This window comes from Fragaria vesca, linkage group LG3 (genome assembly GCF_000184155.1).
Source record: "Fragaria vesca subsp. vesca linkage group LG3, FraVesHawaii_1.0, whole genome shotgun sequence".
Classification (NCBI taxonomy): domain Eukaryota; kingdom Viridiplantae; phylum Streptophyta; class Magnoliopsida; order Rosales; family Rosaceae; genus Fragaria; species Fragaria vesca.
The window spans coordinates 22,298,298-22,315,981 of NC_020493.1; the positions used below are offsets into that span (position 1 = coordinate 22,298,298).

Below are 17,684 nucleotides of genomic sequence, written 5' to 3' on the forward strand. Positions count from 1 at the left end.
AATGGGCGATCCATATATAAGGGTCAGTTAATAGAACTAAGGCCTTGAAAACTAAAATGTAAATGCAACTTAGGTGACCAAAATCATGGTATCATATTTTTCATTTTGGGTCGTTAAAATATGATCGTGGGCCTCCTTGCCGAGTTGCTAACTCGGCCCAGTTTACCCCCCCGGGAACTCGGTAATTAAATAAAACAAATCATAAAAATTGCTCACAAGTGAAAAAGAGAGAAGAGCAGAGAGTGCAGAGAAAAGCGAGAGAGAAAGCAGAAGAGAGAAAGCCTGAAACCCCAAATCGGAGAATGGCGGAGTCGTCGAGCAGCGGTCTCACCTTCAAGCTCCACCCTCTGGTGATGGTCAACATCTCCGACCACTACTCCCGTGTCAAGTCTCAGATGAACCCTCCCATCGCCTCCCACAGCGCCACGGCAACAACAACCACCAACGGCTCCGAAGCCGCCGTCGAAACGGCGTCGTCTTCCTCGTCCTCCGCCGCACCGTCCCCGCGAGTTTTCGGCTGCGTCATCGGCGTCCAGCGAGGCCGCACCGTCGAGATCTTCAACAGCTTCGAGCTCCTCTACGATCCCGAGACTCACTCGCTCGAGCGTGGCTTCCTCGAGAAGAAGCAGGAGCTCTGTAAGTTACAATTACCGCTTTGATTTCTAGGGTTTCGGTGAATTCATAACCTAATGATGATTATGATTTTTTTTTGTGTGTGTGTGGTTCAGATAAGAAGGTTTTCCCTAATTTTTACATACTGGGATGGTACTCGACCGGGTCTGATGCTCAGGAATCCGATATGACTATTCACAAAGCTGTAAGCTTATGTTCATCTTTAATTTTAGTTTATACCATCTCGAATTTGAAAACCTATTGCCAAAGTTTTTCATTCAGATTTTTATGTTTAAGAATATGTTAGTTTTTCGATGAGTAAGAGTGTGTGTTTGTTTTGCTACAGTTGATGGATATCAATGAGAGCCCTGTTTATGTTCTCCTCAACCCTGTGATCAATCCTGCTCAGAAGGACCTCCCGATCACTATTTACGAGAGTGGTATGTGACCTGCATTGCTTGATTATGTGACTGTATATGAGTTTGTGTTGGTGGCAGTTAATTGTATGGCAATTTTTTTTTTTTTGGTTATATTGTTAATGCCTGAGGTGGAGACTGTGGAGCATGAGCTTTAATATTTCACATCCATAGAAGCATTATGCATGTGTTTGGTTCTCTTGTCTGTGCAATACAATGCTTGCTTTATGTGTTTAGTTGAGCTAGATTAATTCTCTTCGGTCTCATGTTTTTGTAAATGAAGGGTCTTTGATTTTCTGAGTTCCTTTTGCATTCTAGTCTTGTTTCGGGAGAACTTGTGTGGCTTGGAAAATCCTTTGTTACTATTAGAATTATCGATTTCTGTTTAGCGTCTAACATTTTATTGGTCTTTTGTGGGTGGTAACGCTACAACCTAAAGAGCTGCATGTCATTGATGGGGTTCCACAGCTAATATTTGTCAGTTCAAGCTACACAATTGAGGTTGGACATGTTCGTTCTTATCAACCTTGAAAATTATGTTATTATCAATCAGGGTCACTGAAACAATTTCTCTAAATTTTGGGTGTGCCTCATAGACGGTGGAAGCTGAACGTATCTCAGTTGATCATGTTGCTCATCTTAAACCATCTGATGGAGGTTCAGCTGCAACTCAATGTGAGTGTCCCTCCCTCTTATGCTTTTTCTTGCCCCTTGTTTTTGGATTTCACTGAAGAGTATAAGAGTATGCTTTTCATATAGTATATGACAAACTTATAAATAATCGGTTGTCTGCAGTGGCTGCTCATCTTACAGGAATCCACAGTGCCATCAAGATGCTCAATAGCAGAATTAGAGTGCTTCATCACTATCTTCAAGCTATGCAGAAAGGTATGTACATGCTTTGAGTAGAAGATGAGGAACATTAGGAATAGATTTCTATGTTAGAAACAGAAAATTTCTCTAGTCAACAGACCTCAGAACATTCAAAATAAATAGATGCAAAAGTCACAAGACAGGTGAAAACTTCCTCAACCTTAGGATAGATGCCTAAACAATTTTTGTGATTATTAGAACTCCCTCTTCAGATACATCTTCCGCTTTTTATGTGAATGAGGAGGGTAGTATGAATATCCAAAGCCACTTCCATACTTTTCTATCATGACATGTGTTATCTTCCTCATTTCACCCTATTCATTTCATGAAAGTACAACTCTATGCTTTTGTGTAAACGTTTGATGAAGAAGTATATATTGTTGGGTGTATGTACACCAAAAGGTCTGGAATTTATAGCATTTATTTGTTTTTTTTTAATGCAGGAGATATACCCTGTGAAAATTCACTGCTAAGACAAGTATCAAGTCTTCTGAGAAGGCTGCCAGCTGTTGAATCAGGGAAATTTCAAGATGACTTTTTGATGGTGAGATGCTTGTCTCAAACTCTCAATTGCAAAACTCACTATTTGAGTAATTTATAGGTTATTGAGAACGCTAGGATGCTATAGTTTGCATCCAAAAGACCCCTGAAATGCAACCTTTAAAACAGGAGAAGGTTTTTCACTCTTTTTTTTTGTTTAAGAAAAGCTGTCTGAGTATGCCAAGTAAAGAAGCTTATGATCGCAAAATGGTTCACACCTAAAGGATTTGAACATCTTTCCTACTAAAATGGTTGGTGGTTCACACCAAAGCTTACCATTGCAGATGCTGCAGACTAAGCTGCTATCTTTATCTCATCAATGGTTCTATTGCTCACTCTTCTCTTGTTTTTTATAGGAATACAATGACACATTGCTGGTTACATATCTAGCTGTGCTTACCAACTGCTCAAGGTAAGTATATTCTTCCGAACTTCTTACGTTCATCATTACAGTTCTGTAAAGAAGTTACTGCAAAGAAATACTTAAATAGTGCCTTGTTTTTATGTGGACTGCATGCATGGTGTGGTAACGGCTTTTATTATTACACCTATATTAAGTTTTGTATTCTACCCAAAAGCAAAGTTGGCGTTGACATGGGGCATAGTGTTTGATTCATGAACAAAATTGGCTTACCTACCTAGGGTGGAAGTCACTACCTCTCAATTGTAGCTGATGCCTTAGCTAGTTTGTTCTCCTAGAGCAGTTGTGTTAAATTCTGCTTAAATTTGATTTGTATTTGTGTAGAGGAAACAAGGTATAGACGATGTATTGTAAATGCATGTTTTCCAATCTTAGTACTATATCTTAACTAGTTAATTAATTTTTTTTCCAGTACAATGAACGAGCTGGTCGACAAGTTCAATACTGCTTACGACAGGCATAGCCGAAGAGGTGGAGGAGGACGAACTACTTTCTTCTGAAGACCACTTCCCATATCTGACAGATCGGACAGTCTGGGATCCTTGGATATCTTTTTCGGATGTTAATCTGTTTTAGATTTTGAGTGGACAGCTAGCTATATTGTTGAGACCTAAACAGTTCCAAAAGAAATATAAATTGCGTAGGTTCATCATCACTCTTTTGTTTCTCCCCCACCCAATTTTGGATAATGATTTACGGTGGCCAGGAAAGGGGCGAGGTTGAAGTAAAATACAAGCTCTAGTTCCTTGGTTTCAGAATTTCAGATCATTCTCGATGAATCCTGTCCAAGAAGATATAAGCATTAAATAACAAATTAATTTTGTTGAAAACGTAACACATCAAGTATGAACAATGCGCTTGATACATTTTCTGTAGAAAAATTAATAAAAGTGATGGCCGGCCACAATTTTACTTGCATCCAAAAGCCCCTGAAATGCAACCTTTAAAACAGGAGAAGATTTTTCACTTTTTTTTTTTTTTTGGGTTTAAGTAAAAGCTGTCTGATTATGCAAAGTAAAGAAGCTTATGATCGCGAAATGGTCAACACCTTAAGGGTTTGTACATCTTTCCTACTAAAATGGTTGGTTGTTCACACCAAAGCTTACCATTACAGATACTGCAGACTAAGCTGCTATCTTTATCTCATCAATGGTTCTATTGCTCACTATTCTCTTGTTTTTATAGGAATACAATGGCACATTACTGATTACATATCTAGCTGTGCTTACCAACTGCTCAAGTAACCGCACTTACCATCATGGAATTGCCATCCATCATGACAACCCATTTCACAGCCATCTAAACATATTGTCAGCCATGGTTTTTCATCACCAATTTCACTGAGAGCTGGACATCCTTTACTATTCAGACGAGTATTCCCGACACCAAGCCAGTGCAGTCCATGGAAGAAAGGCCTCTTCAGCAACCTAAATGAGTCAGCAGACAAACCCTTGCAATTGAAAAGATCAAGCCTCCGAAATAGTTTACAATCATCTTGACACTGCTTCCTTGTAGCCAAAGCTTCTAGGGATGAATCGGTCACAGAGGAGCAATACCTAAGACACAACTCTGTGATCTCCGTACCAGCCACAGCAATTGTGTATACTGCTTTATCAGATATTCCTGGTATGTGTCCTAAATCCAAGGATGATAGTGTTTTGCCTATTGTGCCTCCTCCAAGAAACAATAGTATAACTCCTTCATCAGTCACACCCTTGCAGTTTCTCAGACACAAATGTGTGATGGGTGGAGTCCCTTTCCCAAGAACAGATAAGCCGTAATCAGATATATCAGCTCCTGAAAGATTCAGCATGGTTAAGCTATGAAGCGATGCAATGGAGACGAGGCAGGAGTCTGCTATGCTCCGACAGCCACACAGGTCAAGCACCTCCAGCACCCCAGAACTGGTGAGCTGATTCACGGTTTCACTAGTTATAAGACAGCATGCTATCAATTTCACCTCAACAAGAGAACATGAGAACCGACTAAGGTCAACAAAGGTCAAGTCTGTCAAAAGTTCGGCATTACGCACTTCAAATTTCTTCAGTTTCGGACAGGATTGTAGGACTGATGCATAGCCAGCGTCACTGACTCTGGAGAACCCATAAAGTCTTACTGATTCTAGAGTGGTGCAATACTTAGAAAAAACAAACATGGCCATATCATCCACTCCCTTAAACGAGGCTTGGCAGTGCTGTCTACCTCTTACAAGAGACAATGTCTTCAAACGAAAATTAGAGGCCAGACTCATAAGCCCCACACTGGTTAAGTCATGGTTTGGCAACGGTACATGATCTGGTCTGTCTTCAAGATCTATCTCCACCAAATTGTCACAAATGCCAATGACAACAATTAGCTGATCTGTTATAACATCTAAGACAAGTGACAAGCGCTGCAATGCAAATCCAAACGCGGATCTACCAACAGGGGTGCTGTCAATAGCTCTCGGCAAATAGTTCCTGAATGCATCATTCAAACTAGTGAAACGGATTATGCCTTCCTCATGCACAGGCTGCAACTTGATGCTTTTGAGAGTTTTAGGCAGGAAGAACAGAAACGGCTGATCAAAATGAGCACCTGCACCTCTCCACCGAAGCTTTATAGATAAAGACTGCATGATCACAGATGAAACAAGGTTAACCTTTCATTCCTTTTCCATCCAAACAGTTGCTATATATTTTCCAAGACAAGGTTAACATAAATAAAAGACCAAAATCAAGATCAACATTTGTCAAATGTAGCTTAACCAACACCATAGTCCAACCTGACATTAATTCCAGACATCAATCAAATTAATATAACAAAAACAATACCTCCAAGCACAAACACCCGTCAAGCATTTTGTCCAGGTTGGTCTTAAAAGCTTCAGGTGATTCCAGGTCTACCAATTCCAGCACAAGCGCCCTGAAAAAAACAAAACACATGACACCAAAAACCCAAAGTATCAATCTTTAATTACAAAAACAAAAAAATAGAGCACCTGAGATTGGGGCAAGCCTCTCCAATTGAAGCAAAAACTCGATACGACATCAAGGAGCAGCACAGCAAGTTCAGTTCTTGGAGATTCTTGCCCAGAAAACCCGGCAACGACGAGTCGTTCAGACGCAGGCAGTTGAGCGTGAGGCTACTAACCCCTCTGCAGCGACCAACAACGCCACTCAGAATCTGGGCATTGCCAGAAAACGCCTGCAAGTTTTTGGGTTTTCGATTAAAGATGACAACAAACACAAAAGAAAATTTCTGAGATGAAAAAGATTGAGACTTTTACGGCGAGATTGAGGGAGGAGAGTGAGGGAAGGGCCTGGGAGACTGAGGAGTTCATTGCTGTGCTGACGCAAGCGAGAGAGCAGAGGGTTTCGATTTCCAGCTTGGGGAGGATGGCGGTAACCAACACGCAGGTGGGTAAGGTCTCCAGACCGGTCACCATTGCCGGTTCTTGTTTTTGGTGCTGCTTCTTCTTCTGCGGTTCCATTTTTTCTCTCTGCTCTGGTTTTGGCTCTTGGTTTGTTTATGTACCAGAGCGAAGGTGACGTCAGAAAGAATTAGAACATAAGTTGGCCTAGGCGGAAATAATACTCGTAAAAGTTTACGTATGTATGATTCTACCTTTTCTACCTTTTTTTTTTTGTTTGGTTTTTATAAGAAGGGCCGGTGCGGCTAAACCTTGATTAATAAAACTATAAAATAGAAAAGGGGACATAGTGCTTTAACCTCAAATTACAATAGTTAATGCATTTTAACATGCATCAATTAACAAAGAGTGTTTTATTTGCTTTGACAAAATAGTGACATAACGGAAAGATAACTGTACTATGGACAAACATCGTAACAAAAGATACAGCTTTCCTACTATGTAGCCGCACAAAATCATATTCGGCGACTCACTGTTTCATCCTACCACTAGGAGGTTGCGACCATTTGACAAAGTCAGGAACTCGCAACGTATCTAAGAGGCTAGGACAAACAAGACACTCCAGGTGCATTGTCCTAAGGCCCTTTTCTACTTTTTTTTTTAGTTGCTTTTGTTTTGATTTCACTCTCAGTTGAAAAATAAACAGGGTATGTTGTTGGTGACAGCGTGAGGTAAAGTTTGTTAACCCTCAGTAACAGCCGAGTCCTACAGAGTCGAGCTACAATGTAGTCTTAGCAGAGGGGATTCAGATTCTCTGCTTCGATTTAAGTTGTTTGGAATTACTTGGATGTCTTATAACCATTAGATAGAGTAAGGATGACATGGTGGTCTTAGATTGTACTCAATCCGATGGTCAATCCGATGGTTAGAAATCATCCAAGCAATTCCAAACAACATAAATCCATATAGAGAAGCCAAATTCTAGCAGAGGTAGGTAAGGTGTGCTGCCAAGCTTGAGTGCCATTCAGTGTTCGAGTTTTTCTTATCATACACAATGTATGATTATGCAAAAACTAATAAATTAAATAATTAAGACGTTGAGATACTTTTGTGAGGTGATCGAGCGCATATTATAATGATTCATGAAACCATTTGGACAATCAACTTAATACAAAATACAAGTTAGCCTAAGGGCAGCAATCAACAGGAGGATGATCTATCTAAGGTCGGTTGAATCCTAAAAGATTGTAAAGCTTATATGTTGGCGTTTCAATCTTTTAGAATTCGTCACATCTATAGAGAAGCATATGGTGTCACCGATCGGTTGGCGCACCTTGCTAGCTTGGGTGTACTTGATGACAGTGGCGTAGCTAGAAACTTTTTACAAAAGGGTCAAATTTTAGATAACTTTTCATATACCGCATAAAATTCTAGATAATGGTTTCTTAGGCATAATAGTCATTCTAGAGCTATTCTTGGGAAGGAATTTGAAAAAATTTCAACAACAAAGAAAACAGGGCTTGAGATTTATAGTAGATTTGAACCCATATATAACTTAGTCCTATAATCTTAATTTATTTCGCATGGGTAGTAACAATTTTAGTTAATGCTAAATTATGGGAAATGCCGAAATGGAATAGAGACGAAGGCTGACATGCGACGACGATGTACGTAGTCTTGGAATATTAAAACAGAAAAATAAGAAAAAGATAGTTGAAAATAAAAATGAAGAAAAGAAAATAAATACATGATAGGGTTTAGCCTTTTAGGTAGATTTGTAAGTGTTTGACATAAGACATCTATTATTTTTGAGTCCAGTGTTTTAAGAAAATAAATATAGATTGACTTATATTTCTATCTTTGTCTTTGTGTCATAGGGGTCAAATATGTAGTGTTATGATAATATGTATAATAAGATGTAAAAAAATTCAACCAATGAGAAACATGGTAAAAAATTGAGAAGGGTCAATTGACCCCTTTGGCCCTATTGTGGCTACGCCACTGCTTGATGATATTTGGTTAGGAGAGACTCCTGCTATTATTCAGGACAATGAATAATTATGTAGCTCGGGGTATAGGTTTTATGTCCCCCCTGATGCAAAATACTATTTTTATTAATGAAATAAATAGAATCGGGCGTGGGGCTAAGCCTCCCAGGTAGGCTGAGTTCCAAATCCTTTTCTAAAAAATACAAGCTAGACAATGAATTGATTAGAAATTAGGTTGAGCAAATTAAAACATTCATTTACAAGAGCGCTATACCTAGGCAGGTTGAAGACTAGAGAAAGAGGAAGAAGAAGATTATTAAGTAAGCTGATGCAATCTGATCATAAGAGCAAAGTTCATCACTTCATTCCGACCTAAAAATTAAACCAACATATTTTCATTATTTACCATTGTATATGATCATTAGTTAACTGATGACTATCATATCCTCTTATATTCTGCTTGTTTGTGCATTTGTAAATTGATCGATACACAGTTGTTTGAAACGAAATACTAATTCAACAAGCTTGTAAAGTTCGAAGAGATCAATAATATTATTCCATTACATATTCAACTAGATTCGGTTACTTGAATGTTTCATTACAGCTAGTACCAAAGTTTTTTTTTTTTTGGAATTTAGTGCCAAAGTTGCTACAACATCAAAAAAACGTTACTGACAAAAGAAAAACACAAACCAAACTAAACATGGAAACAGTACTGCTGCTCGTCTTCAATCTCATGCATTCACATTCAGCTAAGAACGCTCACCCCTGATCCTCCTAGCCAGCTGCATATCTTTCGGCATGATGGTAACTCGCCTTGCGTGGATAGCGCAGAGATTGGTGTCCTCGAAAAGACCCACAAGGTAAGCCTCAGCAGACTCCTGCAATGCAAACACCGCATGGCTATTAAAACGTAGATCACTCTTGTATTCTTGGGCAATTTCTCGAACAAGCCTCTGGAATGGCAGCTTTCTGATCAGGAGATCAGTGCTTTTTTGGTACTTGCGGATTTCGCGAAGAGCAACAGTACCAGGGCGGAATCTGTGTGGCTTCTTCACACCTCCAGACGTAGGAGCAGACTTATAAGCAATCTTGGTGGCCAGACTCTTCCTTGGAGCCTTTCCTCCGGTTGACTTGCGAGCAGTTTGCTTAGTACGAGCCATCTAGATCTTCCTCTTTGGAACCTGTTGAATCTGATGAGTGATGAACTGTTGAACCTTTCAGTTACGAGCGCGCAGCTAGCTTCTTCACAATAACTTCTTGATGTCCAATACATGCTTGTCTCCATGACGGGGGTATTTATAGAGAGAATATAGCAAAAGCTAGAACATGAAACTGTAACCCATGTTGGAATCGAAGACCTTATCAAATAAGGATTCGGAAACCTAGTCACACTAGGGAACAAGTTTCTGATAGCTAGGAACTCGCTTGAATAGCAATTTAGCCAAACGAAAACTAAGAAGAATTGCTGAATAGTGCTTAGGTTTGCAAGTGTTGAATTCCCAAATAAAATTCTCAGTGGCTAAAATGCAATGTCGATGATGCCTTCGCTTATTATCGATACCACTAATAAGCTCTGATATAGAGGCAAAGACCATGGAGGCAATCCTTCAAGCGGTCTTTGCATGGCGTTATTATAAATGGAAATCTAATATTATTGACTTTACACCGGAGCTTGATCATATGTAGTCGCTGCACAAATTGTTGGATTCAATTCTGTTTGCAGGCAATGATGAAGCAAAACAATGGGAGGGCTTTATATATCTCGATTGGTACTCATCAATTCTGGTTGCAGGCAATGCTAAACCAGGCTTCTATGCATTGCCAGGTTAATTATCCTCAACAATATGTGATTTATGAGAGGCAGATTTTCTTTTGCGGTTTAATCTTGAGTAGTCCCCAACCATGTAGAAGGATGATCGAGATGATGAACCTTAAACCAGTCATTCGTAAAATTGTTAGTTTTGTGTTATTTTTAGAACTTGGTACGTACATTATGTCGCGCTCACTCGGCAGAGTTTGATCTTTGAACCATCCTGTTAAAAATTTCAGGGATTTGGAGGTGCAAAATTAGACCATCAGGGAAAAACAAGTCCCACATGCAAAATCATTTCGCAAGGCTTGTTGTACACAGAAAACACTCCCCTATTGCAGTAATTAATGCATTACCGATATCGGCATTATCAAACTCCATGCATGTAATAGTACTTCTACAATATCATATACTTGGTATCAGGAAAAAGGAGCAATAACGAAGGCACAAGGGAATGTAACAATGCAATTTCATACGCTAACAACATGAGCAAAACTACAGCCTTCATGCATGATCAAGTAAAATTTTCTTCGAAACTCAATCCTCTTAATTATTGGTAGGAGAATTTATCAGGTTAACTTACAATGCTGATTCAAATAGACAATTCAGATGTTGAGATAAGGATGCCATCACTAATTCACTATCAGCATACAACCATTCTGCTGGTTTCAAGAAGCTTCCAAAGCAATACATTGTCCTCAAAAAAACCCTTAGTAATGGAGAAGGGGCCTGAGAATGCTCGACATCGTCCATTCATCTGTAATATTGGTGGCACGTACCGACGGTACCGTGGCAGAACGCACAAGTCCACTTCTCAAAAGGGCTGTATTTGTATCACAACTTCATGCAGTTGCTAAGAAATTATAGCCATATTTCTTCTGAATTTATAGTCTATATATCATTAAAATGCAATGCCACAAATGCAAACAGCCTGAGGAATAAACTCATTGTACATTTGAGACAGTATCTAGCTAGCATTATGCATAAAACTGTAGTACACTGTTAACCTCAGTAGGCATTTGAGACACCAGCGTTATATGCATAAAACCACTGGCGGAGCCACACTATGGCACCCCCCAAACCTTGTGAAGATGGTCAATTTCCACCACTATTGTAGGACTAAATGGTTACAATTATATATAATTGTAATGATCTGGCCCCTTTTCCATGTAATAATATGTCACGTAATAATGACTAGTTTGATATTTTTGACTATATAATTTGCTTCCTCTTTGCATCTTGCCATATTCATCATCATAATCGATTAGTTATATATTAATTAATCATTTTACATACATGTAAACTTTTAATATATAATCATTTACATATACACAAATGAAACTATACATCAACAAAAACAATAAGTTCAATTTTAATTAACACATAATTTTAACAAACAATTTAAAATTTTATATACTTTTTTTCGTATTTATATCTCGGCCCCCCTAGACTTACATTTTTGGCTCCGCCCCTACATAAAACTGTTGTAAACTTATCAAGTTAACATAATACTACAAAAATGAATGAAGGAAAAAACAACATGACTTCAACTTGTCTTCATTATTATCTGAATTCAGTTCTACTACAAAACGATGGTGAATGTTGAGAGATACACTAATAACGTTCCAGTACAGAAAATCAGAACCATATCAGACAACAGAAAATACGTTCCATGAAAACCAAAATAATTCATGTCCTCTCTACTAGTACTAATCATTTCTGAGAACTGATCCGGCATCAACGACTGGTGTATGGTCCTTACAAAAGACTGCCAAACTTTAAGTTCATACCATAGAGTCAATAGTATCCTACTCACACAGATAAGATGTATAAGCATTTCAAATTTAGCTAAAATCCTAATAAATGTTTCTATTCCAAATACTCCGTTCCCCCAAATTTTCTCTCCAACCAAACATATATATTTGGAGATGCAAGGATGGGATTGTGAATATATAGTCTACTTGGCATGTAGTTCATGACTGAAAAGGTTTGTAGGGGAGAAACTATACAAGACGAACGTTTATAGGGATGGTGAGATCGACCCGTACTTTTGTTCTTTCACAAATTCACATTGGCTTTATATTTATGAAAGAGTGCTTTTTACCAAAATACTATGAAACAAAATTAACGTTAAAAAAAAGTCGAGACGAACAATTATTCCCAAACGAAAATAGAAAATATTTATTCAACTAGTAGAGTCGTTGGTTCTACTAAAGTAGAAAATATAAATGAAAACTAATACCGAATCCCAAATGAACTAGCTAGTACCAAATCCCTTGACTTCAGAAAGAAAAATTAAACGAAACACTGATCATCTTCCGCTATCCTATGCACTCAGAGGAAGCACGTACAGCATGCTATTAAGGCAGATCACCCCTGATCCTCCGAGCCAGCTGCATATCTTTCGACATGATTGTAACTCTCTTTGCATGGATAGCACAGAGATTGGTGTCCTCGAAAAGACCCACAAGGTAAGCCTCAGAAGCCTCCTGCAATGCCAGTATCGCATGACTATTAAAACGCAGGTCACTCTTGTAGTTCTGTGCAGTTTCACGAACAAGCCTCTGGAATGGCAGCTTCCTGATCAGGAGATCAGTACTTTTCTGGTACTTGCGGATTTCACGAAGAGCAACAGTACCAGGGCGGAATCTGTGTGGCTTTTTCACACCTCCAGCGGTAGGGGCAGACTTATAAGCAATCTTGGTGGCCAGACTCTTCCTTGGAGCTTTCCCTCCAGTTGACTTGCGCGCAGTTTGCTTGGTACGAGCCATCTCTTACTCTTAGTTTGCAATCTGTTAAATTTGATGAGGGAACTGTTTATCGATCACATTAAACTTCTATGTTGGAGGTACTAATAGAGAATCAAATAAAAGCAAACTAGAACATGATAATTAACCTAGCTTTAGGAATCAGAAACCTAATCAAATATTATTTAACTGTTTAAGGATTTGATGGAAATGGTATATGAAGTAAGAGAAGTTTGTCATGATGATCAATATATATTTCCAGCAGAACCTACGTACTGTATATCGATCTCTCCCTCGATCATTAGCCTTTTATCGATCTTATTTATCAGAATTGAAGTTAATATTTTCTTAATGAGTTTATAATATATATACAAAATACAACATGAATTCTTCAGAAGAGCAGAACAAGAAGAAGAAAAGATGCGCACAACAACGATATATCCATAAACAAGACTCTGAAACAAAATCATGAAATGAATATGCATCATGAAAGATGTAACTGTGCTTGTAGAATTCGAGAATCAATAACAGCATGTGTAAAGTAAGAAATTAAGGTATATATGCCTCGCAAGTCGCAAACTAGGGCAAATGCGGTTATCGATCAGTTTTATAAGTTTACATTTCCTTTCAAACCTTTACATATGCACGTAGGAGAAGATATAGTGATTTAGAGCTTCACGGCCAAACAACCAAATTTAGGACTGGACATGTTTCCGTGAATCAAATAAGTATACTAACCTTTGCTTTGTTACGATGCTTGCCCTCGAAACGAAGAAGAGAGAGCTCTTGAGACCTTTCTTCTCTAAATTGGATGCAACTGGTGTGAATTTCATCTACGAATTAAGCCCCTTTATATAGGAGTTCAATATGATGGCTCATTTGGGAAACAAGCTAATCTTATTTGTTGAACCTTCACGATCCAATCGGATTGAAACACCTGCTCCGGTGACGATGAATATTATTGGCTGTGAAGGAGGTCCAATGAGAAGAAGACACTTGTTACGGGTTAATTACAGGTTAATTAATTGCGGCTAAGCCTAAATTAAAACATATTAATTTAAGCATTTTCTTCTATTGTTGGGAAAGGAAAAAAAAAAAGGGTCTGCTATAACTGTGAAAAATTGCTTTGCCCTCGATCTCATTTAGGATAATTTGAAGATCGGAAGGTCTTTTAGGTTTGTTTGAAGTATCTGACAGTTCTTGATCTGGCTAACCAATTAAGTAACCATATATGATTGATCAGTATACCACGTACCCTTGAGCTAGATACATACCTGCATGCCTTGTTCAACCAAACCATTCACGCCTTGTATCATCATGGCCTAATTAGCTCGGAGGAACCAGTGTTCGTCCTTTGTTTGTGGTTGTTTTGACATGGCATGCATTCCATGTGCTGCAGATGCTGCACATGTACATGGTTACTTTAGATGGTTTTTCTCATTAGCTTCTGATAATTTGTGCTGGTAATTGTCGTGTCCATCAGTAATTTCTTGCTGCCTAAACATTTTGAACAGTCATAAACGAAGCGCTGGTGATGTCGAAGTAGGCCCGACAACTATCTCCCTTCAACTATCTGTAGAACAAGGGGGTACGTAGTTGAGGCTAACTTATCAAATCCTAATAAGTAATCTCATGTTGGAAAACGGTGGCTTTGATTTGAGCCTTAGGAAACAAGTGAAATTTTTGTATGAACCTAGATTATTAGGAACATAAAGTTAGTTAATTAGCTGCTCCTTAATTTTAATTTTTTTTTTATGAACTTCAGACTGTGCATATTGTGATCAATCATCCAGCAACGAAGTAACAAAGCCAATTAAATGGGAGAAAGTGAACTAAAACACCAACTGATTTGATGATTATCGATCTCATGCACACAGAATCAGAAAGAAGGTTACATGACCGAGTTCATGCAAGTATGTGATAATTTAGATGGCGTGCGTTTGATTTCAACAGTAATGCTGGAATGTCTTTTCCTTCTTCTTCTTCAAGCAACTTTATTATTAGTATGCCCATAAGCAAGGAAATTGGACGAAGCTGGACTGAAACGTCTAGGACAATAACTTGATGTACAACTCGATCGATCAAGGAGAAAAATGAAACTGATCTGATACACTCTGGCCACTATTGGCCTGAATCATTTCTGGATTTAATGTTCTAACACTGACAGAGTCACAGGTTAGTCTGACACCAACATTGGCCCGTGGCGTGTACCATGGCTATGATAGTATGATTTTGCTTAAAAAGTGATGATTTTCACATTCCAATTGCTTAATCCTTGTAGAAAATGGGACATGATTCTAATATTCTGTGAAAACAAAATAGAAGACCAATCATCTGATCCCATGCCAGTAAGGTTTATATATGGTGCCCTTTTGATGGATATTCATAAATCCTTGTTCTTGCTGATCATGATCCAAATAAGTATCTTGGCCACCATGGCAGAGTTTGAACCATCCTGTACAAATTTCAGGGATTTGGAGGTGCAGGATTACACCATCAGGGAAAAATAAGTCCCACATGGAAAATCATTTCGCAGGCTGCTTGTTGTTTCTACCGAAAACCCTCCTATTGCAGTATCAAACTTCAAGTAATGATTCTATAATATTATATACTTGGCATCAGAAAAAAAAAAGAGCAATAACACAAAGGCATAAGGGAAATTAATAATGCAATTTTATATGCTAACAAAATTAGCAAAATTACAGCCTTCAAGTACAATTGTCTTCGAAACTCAATCCTCTTATTGGTAGGAGAACTTAAAAGATCAACTTACAATGCTGATTCAAATAGACAATTCAGATGTTGAGACAAGGATGCCATCACTATCAGCATACAACCATTCCCCTTCGCGGATCAAGGTTCCTGCAATGTTGATTGGAACATGCTTATCGCCATGGCCTCTTTTGTTTGACTTCATGGGATGAGATGCCAAGGCCCTAACCCCAATATCACATCCATTGATCTCATCTACATCTCTAATGCAGCCATTTACCACAATACCAGCCCATCCCATGTTTTGAGCCAACTGTCCCATATTCCCTCCAACCAGAGCACATCTCATGCTTCCTCCACCATCAATGACCAATACTCTTCCCTCGCCTCTGGTTTCAAGAAGCTCCCTAACCAGTACATTGTCCTCAAAAACTTTAATAGTGGAAATGGGGCCTGAGAATGCTCGACATTGTCCATACATCTGGAACATTGGTGGCAGGACGCGCAAGTCTCCACTTCCCAAAAGGGCTGTATTTGTGTCACAAACTTCAGCAGTTGCTAAGAAAGCCATATTTCTCCTGCATATACATTTTTTAGATCATTAAAATGCAATGCCACAAATGCAATCTGCCTAAGGATTGAACCTCAGCAGGCATTTAAGACAGTATCTAGTACACTATTGAGAATGAAGATGGGCTTAGAGAACCATAGTGTACTCACAAATACAGCACCATATATAATACTAAAAAGGTTGAATGAAGGAAAGTAGCATGAGTTCAACTTATTTTCCTTATAATCTGAATTCAATATCTACTCCAAAACCATGGAAGTTGAGAGATATACCAGTACAGAAAATTAGAACCATATCAGAGAACAGAGATTATGTTCAATAAACACCAAGATAATTCATGTCCTACATTATAAATCAAAGTTCATGCATCTTTGTGTGCCTTTTCTTTTGTTTCTTGATCTGAAGAGAGACACAGAGGACCAAGTTCTTCAAGCATATCTACTTGCAACTATATAAGAGCAGCATCCATGATTGGAACAAGAAACACTATGAGAAAGTGATACAGACACGTGCAGAGGTCCAAATTTACAGGACTCTAGACAAAGCCAATCAGGCCAAGTTCAATTGTTCCTGAATTCCAAAAATTTCAAATGAGGAGCAGAATATTATAGAATCTTTCAGGAATTTTAGGATGAAGAACTTCAAGGTGCCTGAAAATTTCAATGTGATGGGAGCTCAGAATGATGAAACTACCTAAAAGATAACTAATTTTGGTGAATCTGCAAGTTTCCTAGTGTATCCTTACGTAGAGTGTCAACGATCATGTTATAAACAACTACAGAAAACTTATAATCTCCTTCATCCATCTTCCTAAGCAGTTGAGCAAGCTGCACTATTGTTATCTGTCTCACAAACTCAGAAAGGTGTAAGCAACTTTCTTTGGGATACTTAATAAGATTGTACCTCAGTTGATGCATTGAACCTGTTTTCAGGAATGATTAGTAAATTTCATACCATAGACTTGTTTGCTTAGAATCAAACATCACAAGTATCCTGCTGATAAACATAACAGATCACAATCTAGATGTACAAGCACTTGAAATTAAGCCAAATTCCTAATTCTGTTTCTACTCCAACCAAACATATTATCAGAGCAAAGCATTTTAGGCTTTGACCACAATTTCCTCATAAGTTCTCACCATCTCCTTAGGCCAAGGCTTTGGGCCTCTCGGAAAATCCATGACAAAGAACCACTGCTTCTAATCCCACCCTTTTTACCATACAAAGAATCGAAAGGCCGAGATTGAATAAAGGGTCCAGGATTCTGTAAATGATACTGGTGCTGGGGAACTGGAATAGAGGATAGGAAGCACAGTGTTAAGGGTGGAGAGCTTATTGTTCGGAGGAGGCGGAGAGAGCTCAGTGCCATGGCTAGTCCTGCTATCTCTCTAACTCACCCAAACACAACCTAAGCTTACAAAGGTTGCAAGATTGACTGAAATTCACTCCATCAAGTAGACATTTGAATCACATTCACATCCTTAAACAGAGGACTGCTTTGAAGCTACGGGCGCTTCAAGATTACAATAGGATAAGATTCCATCCTGGGTTGACTAATTTCATTCAATTTAGAAGCATATAATGACAAAGATGATAGAGAGACAAAGATGCCAACTTTCACACATGGTATTAGCATTCA

The 17,684-nt window shown here is 38.6% G+C and overlaps 3 protein-coding genes and 1 pseudogene across 4 annotated transcripts; 1 reads left to right on the top strand and 3 right to left on the bottom strand.

Annotated features, from left to right (window-relative positions):
* The first annotated feature begins 226 nt into the window (after positions 1-226).
* On the top strand, positions 227-3,616 carry LOC101312424 (COP9 signalosome complex subunit 6a-like). Its single transcript, XM_004294818.1, has 9 exons — positions 227-636; positions 729-817; positions 959-1,052; positions 1,468-1,529; positions 1,625-1,703; positions 1,824-1,916; positions 2,345-2,445; positions 2,798-2,853; positions 3,275-3,616. Exons 1-9 carry the CDS (start codon positions 303-305, stop codon positions 3,360-3,362), a joined length of 996 nt encoding a protein of 331 aa, XP_004294866.1. The 5' UTR covers positions 227-302; the 3' UTR covers positions 3,363-3,616.
* A 274-nt stretch (positions 3,617-3,890) lies between these two features.
* LOC101312709 (F-box protein At-B-like) lies at positions 3,891-6,356 on the bottom strand. Its single transcript, XM_004294819.1, has 4 exons — positions 6,131-6,356; positions 5,843-6,048; positions 5,676-5,766; positions 3,891-5,473 (listed from the first exon to the last, which is right to left on the bottom strand). Exons 1-4 carry the CDS (start codon positions 6,332-6,334, stop codon positions 4,088-4,090), a joined length of 1,887 nt encoding a protein of 628 aa, XP_004294867.1. The 5' UTR covers positions 6,335-6,356; the 3' UTR covers positions 3,891-4,087.
* Positions 6,357-8,954: 2,598 nt separating this feature from the next.
* On the bottom strand, positions 8,955-12,809 carry LOC101310977 (annotated as a pseudogene). The gene is made up of 3 exons (XR_184388.1): positions 12,390-12,809; positions 11,471-11,496; positions 8,955-9,386 (listed from the first exon to the last, which is right to left on the bottom strand). The product of XR_184388.1 is annotated as an uncharacterized LOC101310977 (transcript).
* A 2,605-nt stretch (positions 12,810-15,414) lies between these two features.
* Positions 15,415-17,624, bottom strand: LOC101313002 (regulator of ribonuclease-like protein 3-like). The gene is made up of 2 exons (XM_004294820.1): positions 17,185-17,624; positions 15,415-16,052 (listed from the first exon to the last, which is right to left on the bottom strand). Exons 1-2 carry the CDS (start codon positions 17,412-17,414, stop codon positions 15,545-15,547), a joined length of 738 nt encoding a protein of 245 aa, XP_004294868.1. The 5' UTR covers positions 17,415-17,624; the 3' UTR covers positions 15,415-15,544.
* Between the last annotated feature and the right edge of the window lie 60 nt (positions 17,625-17,684).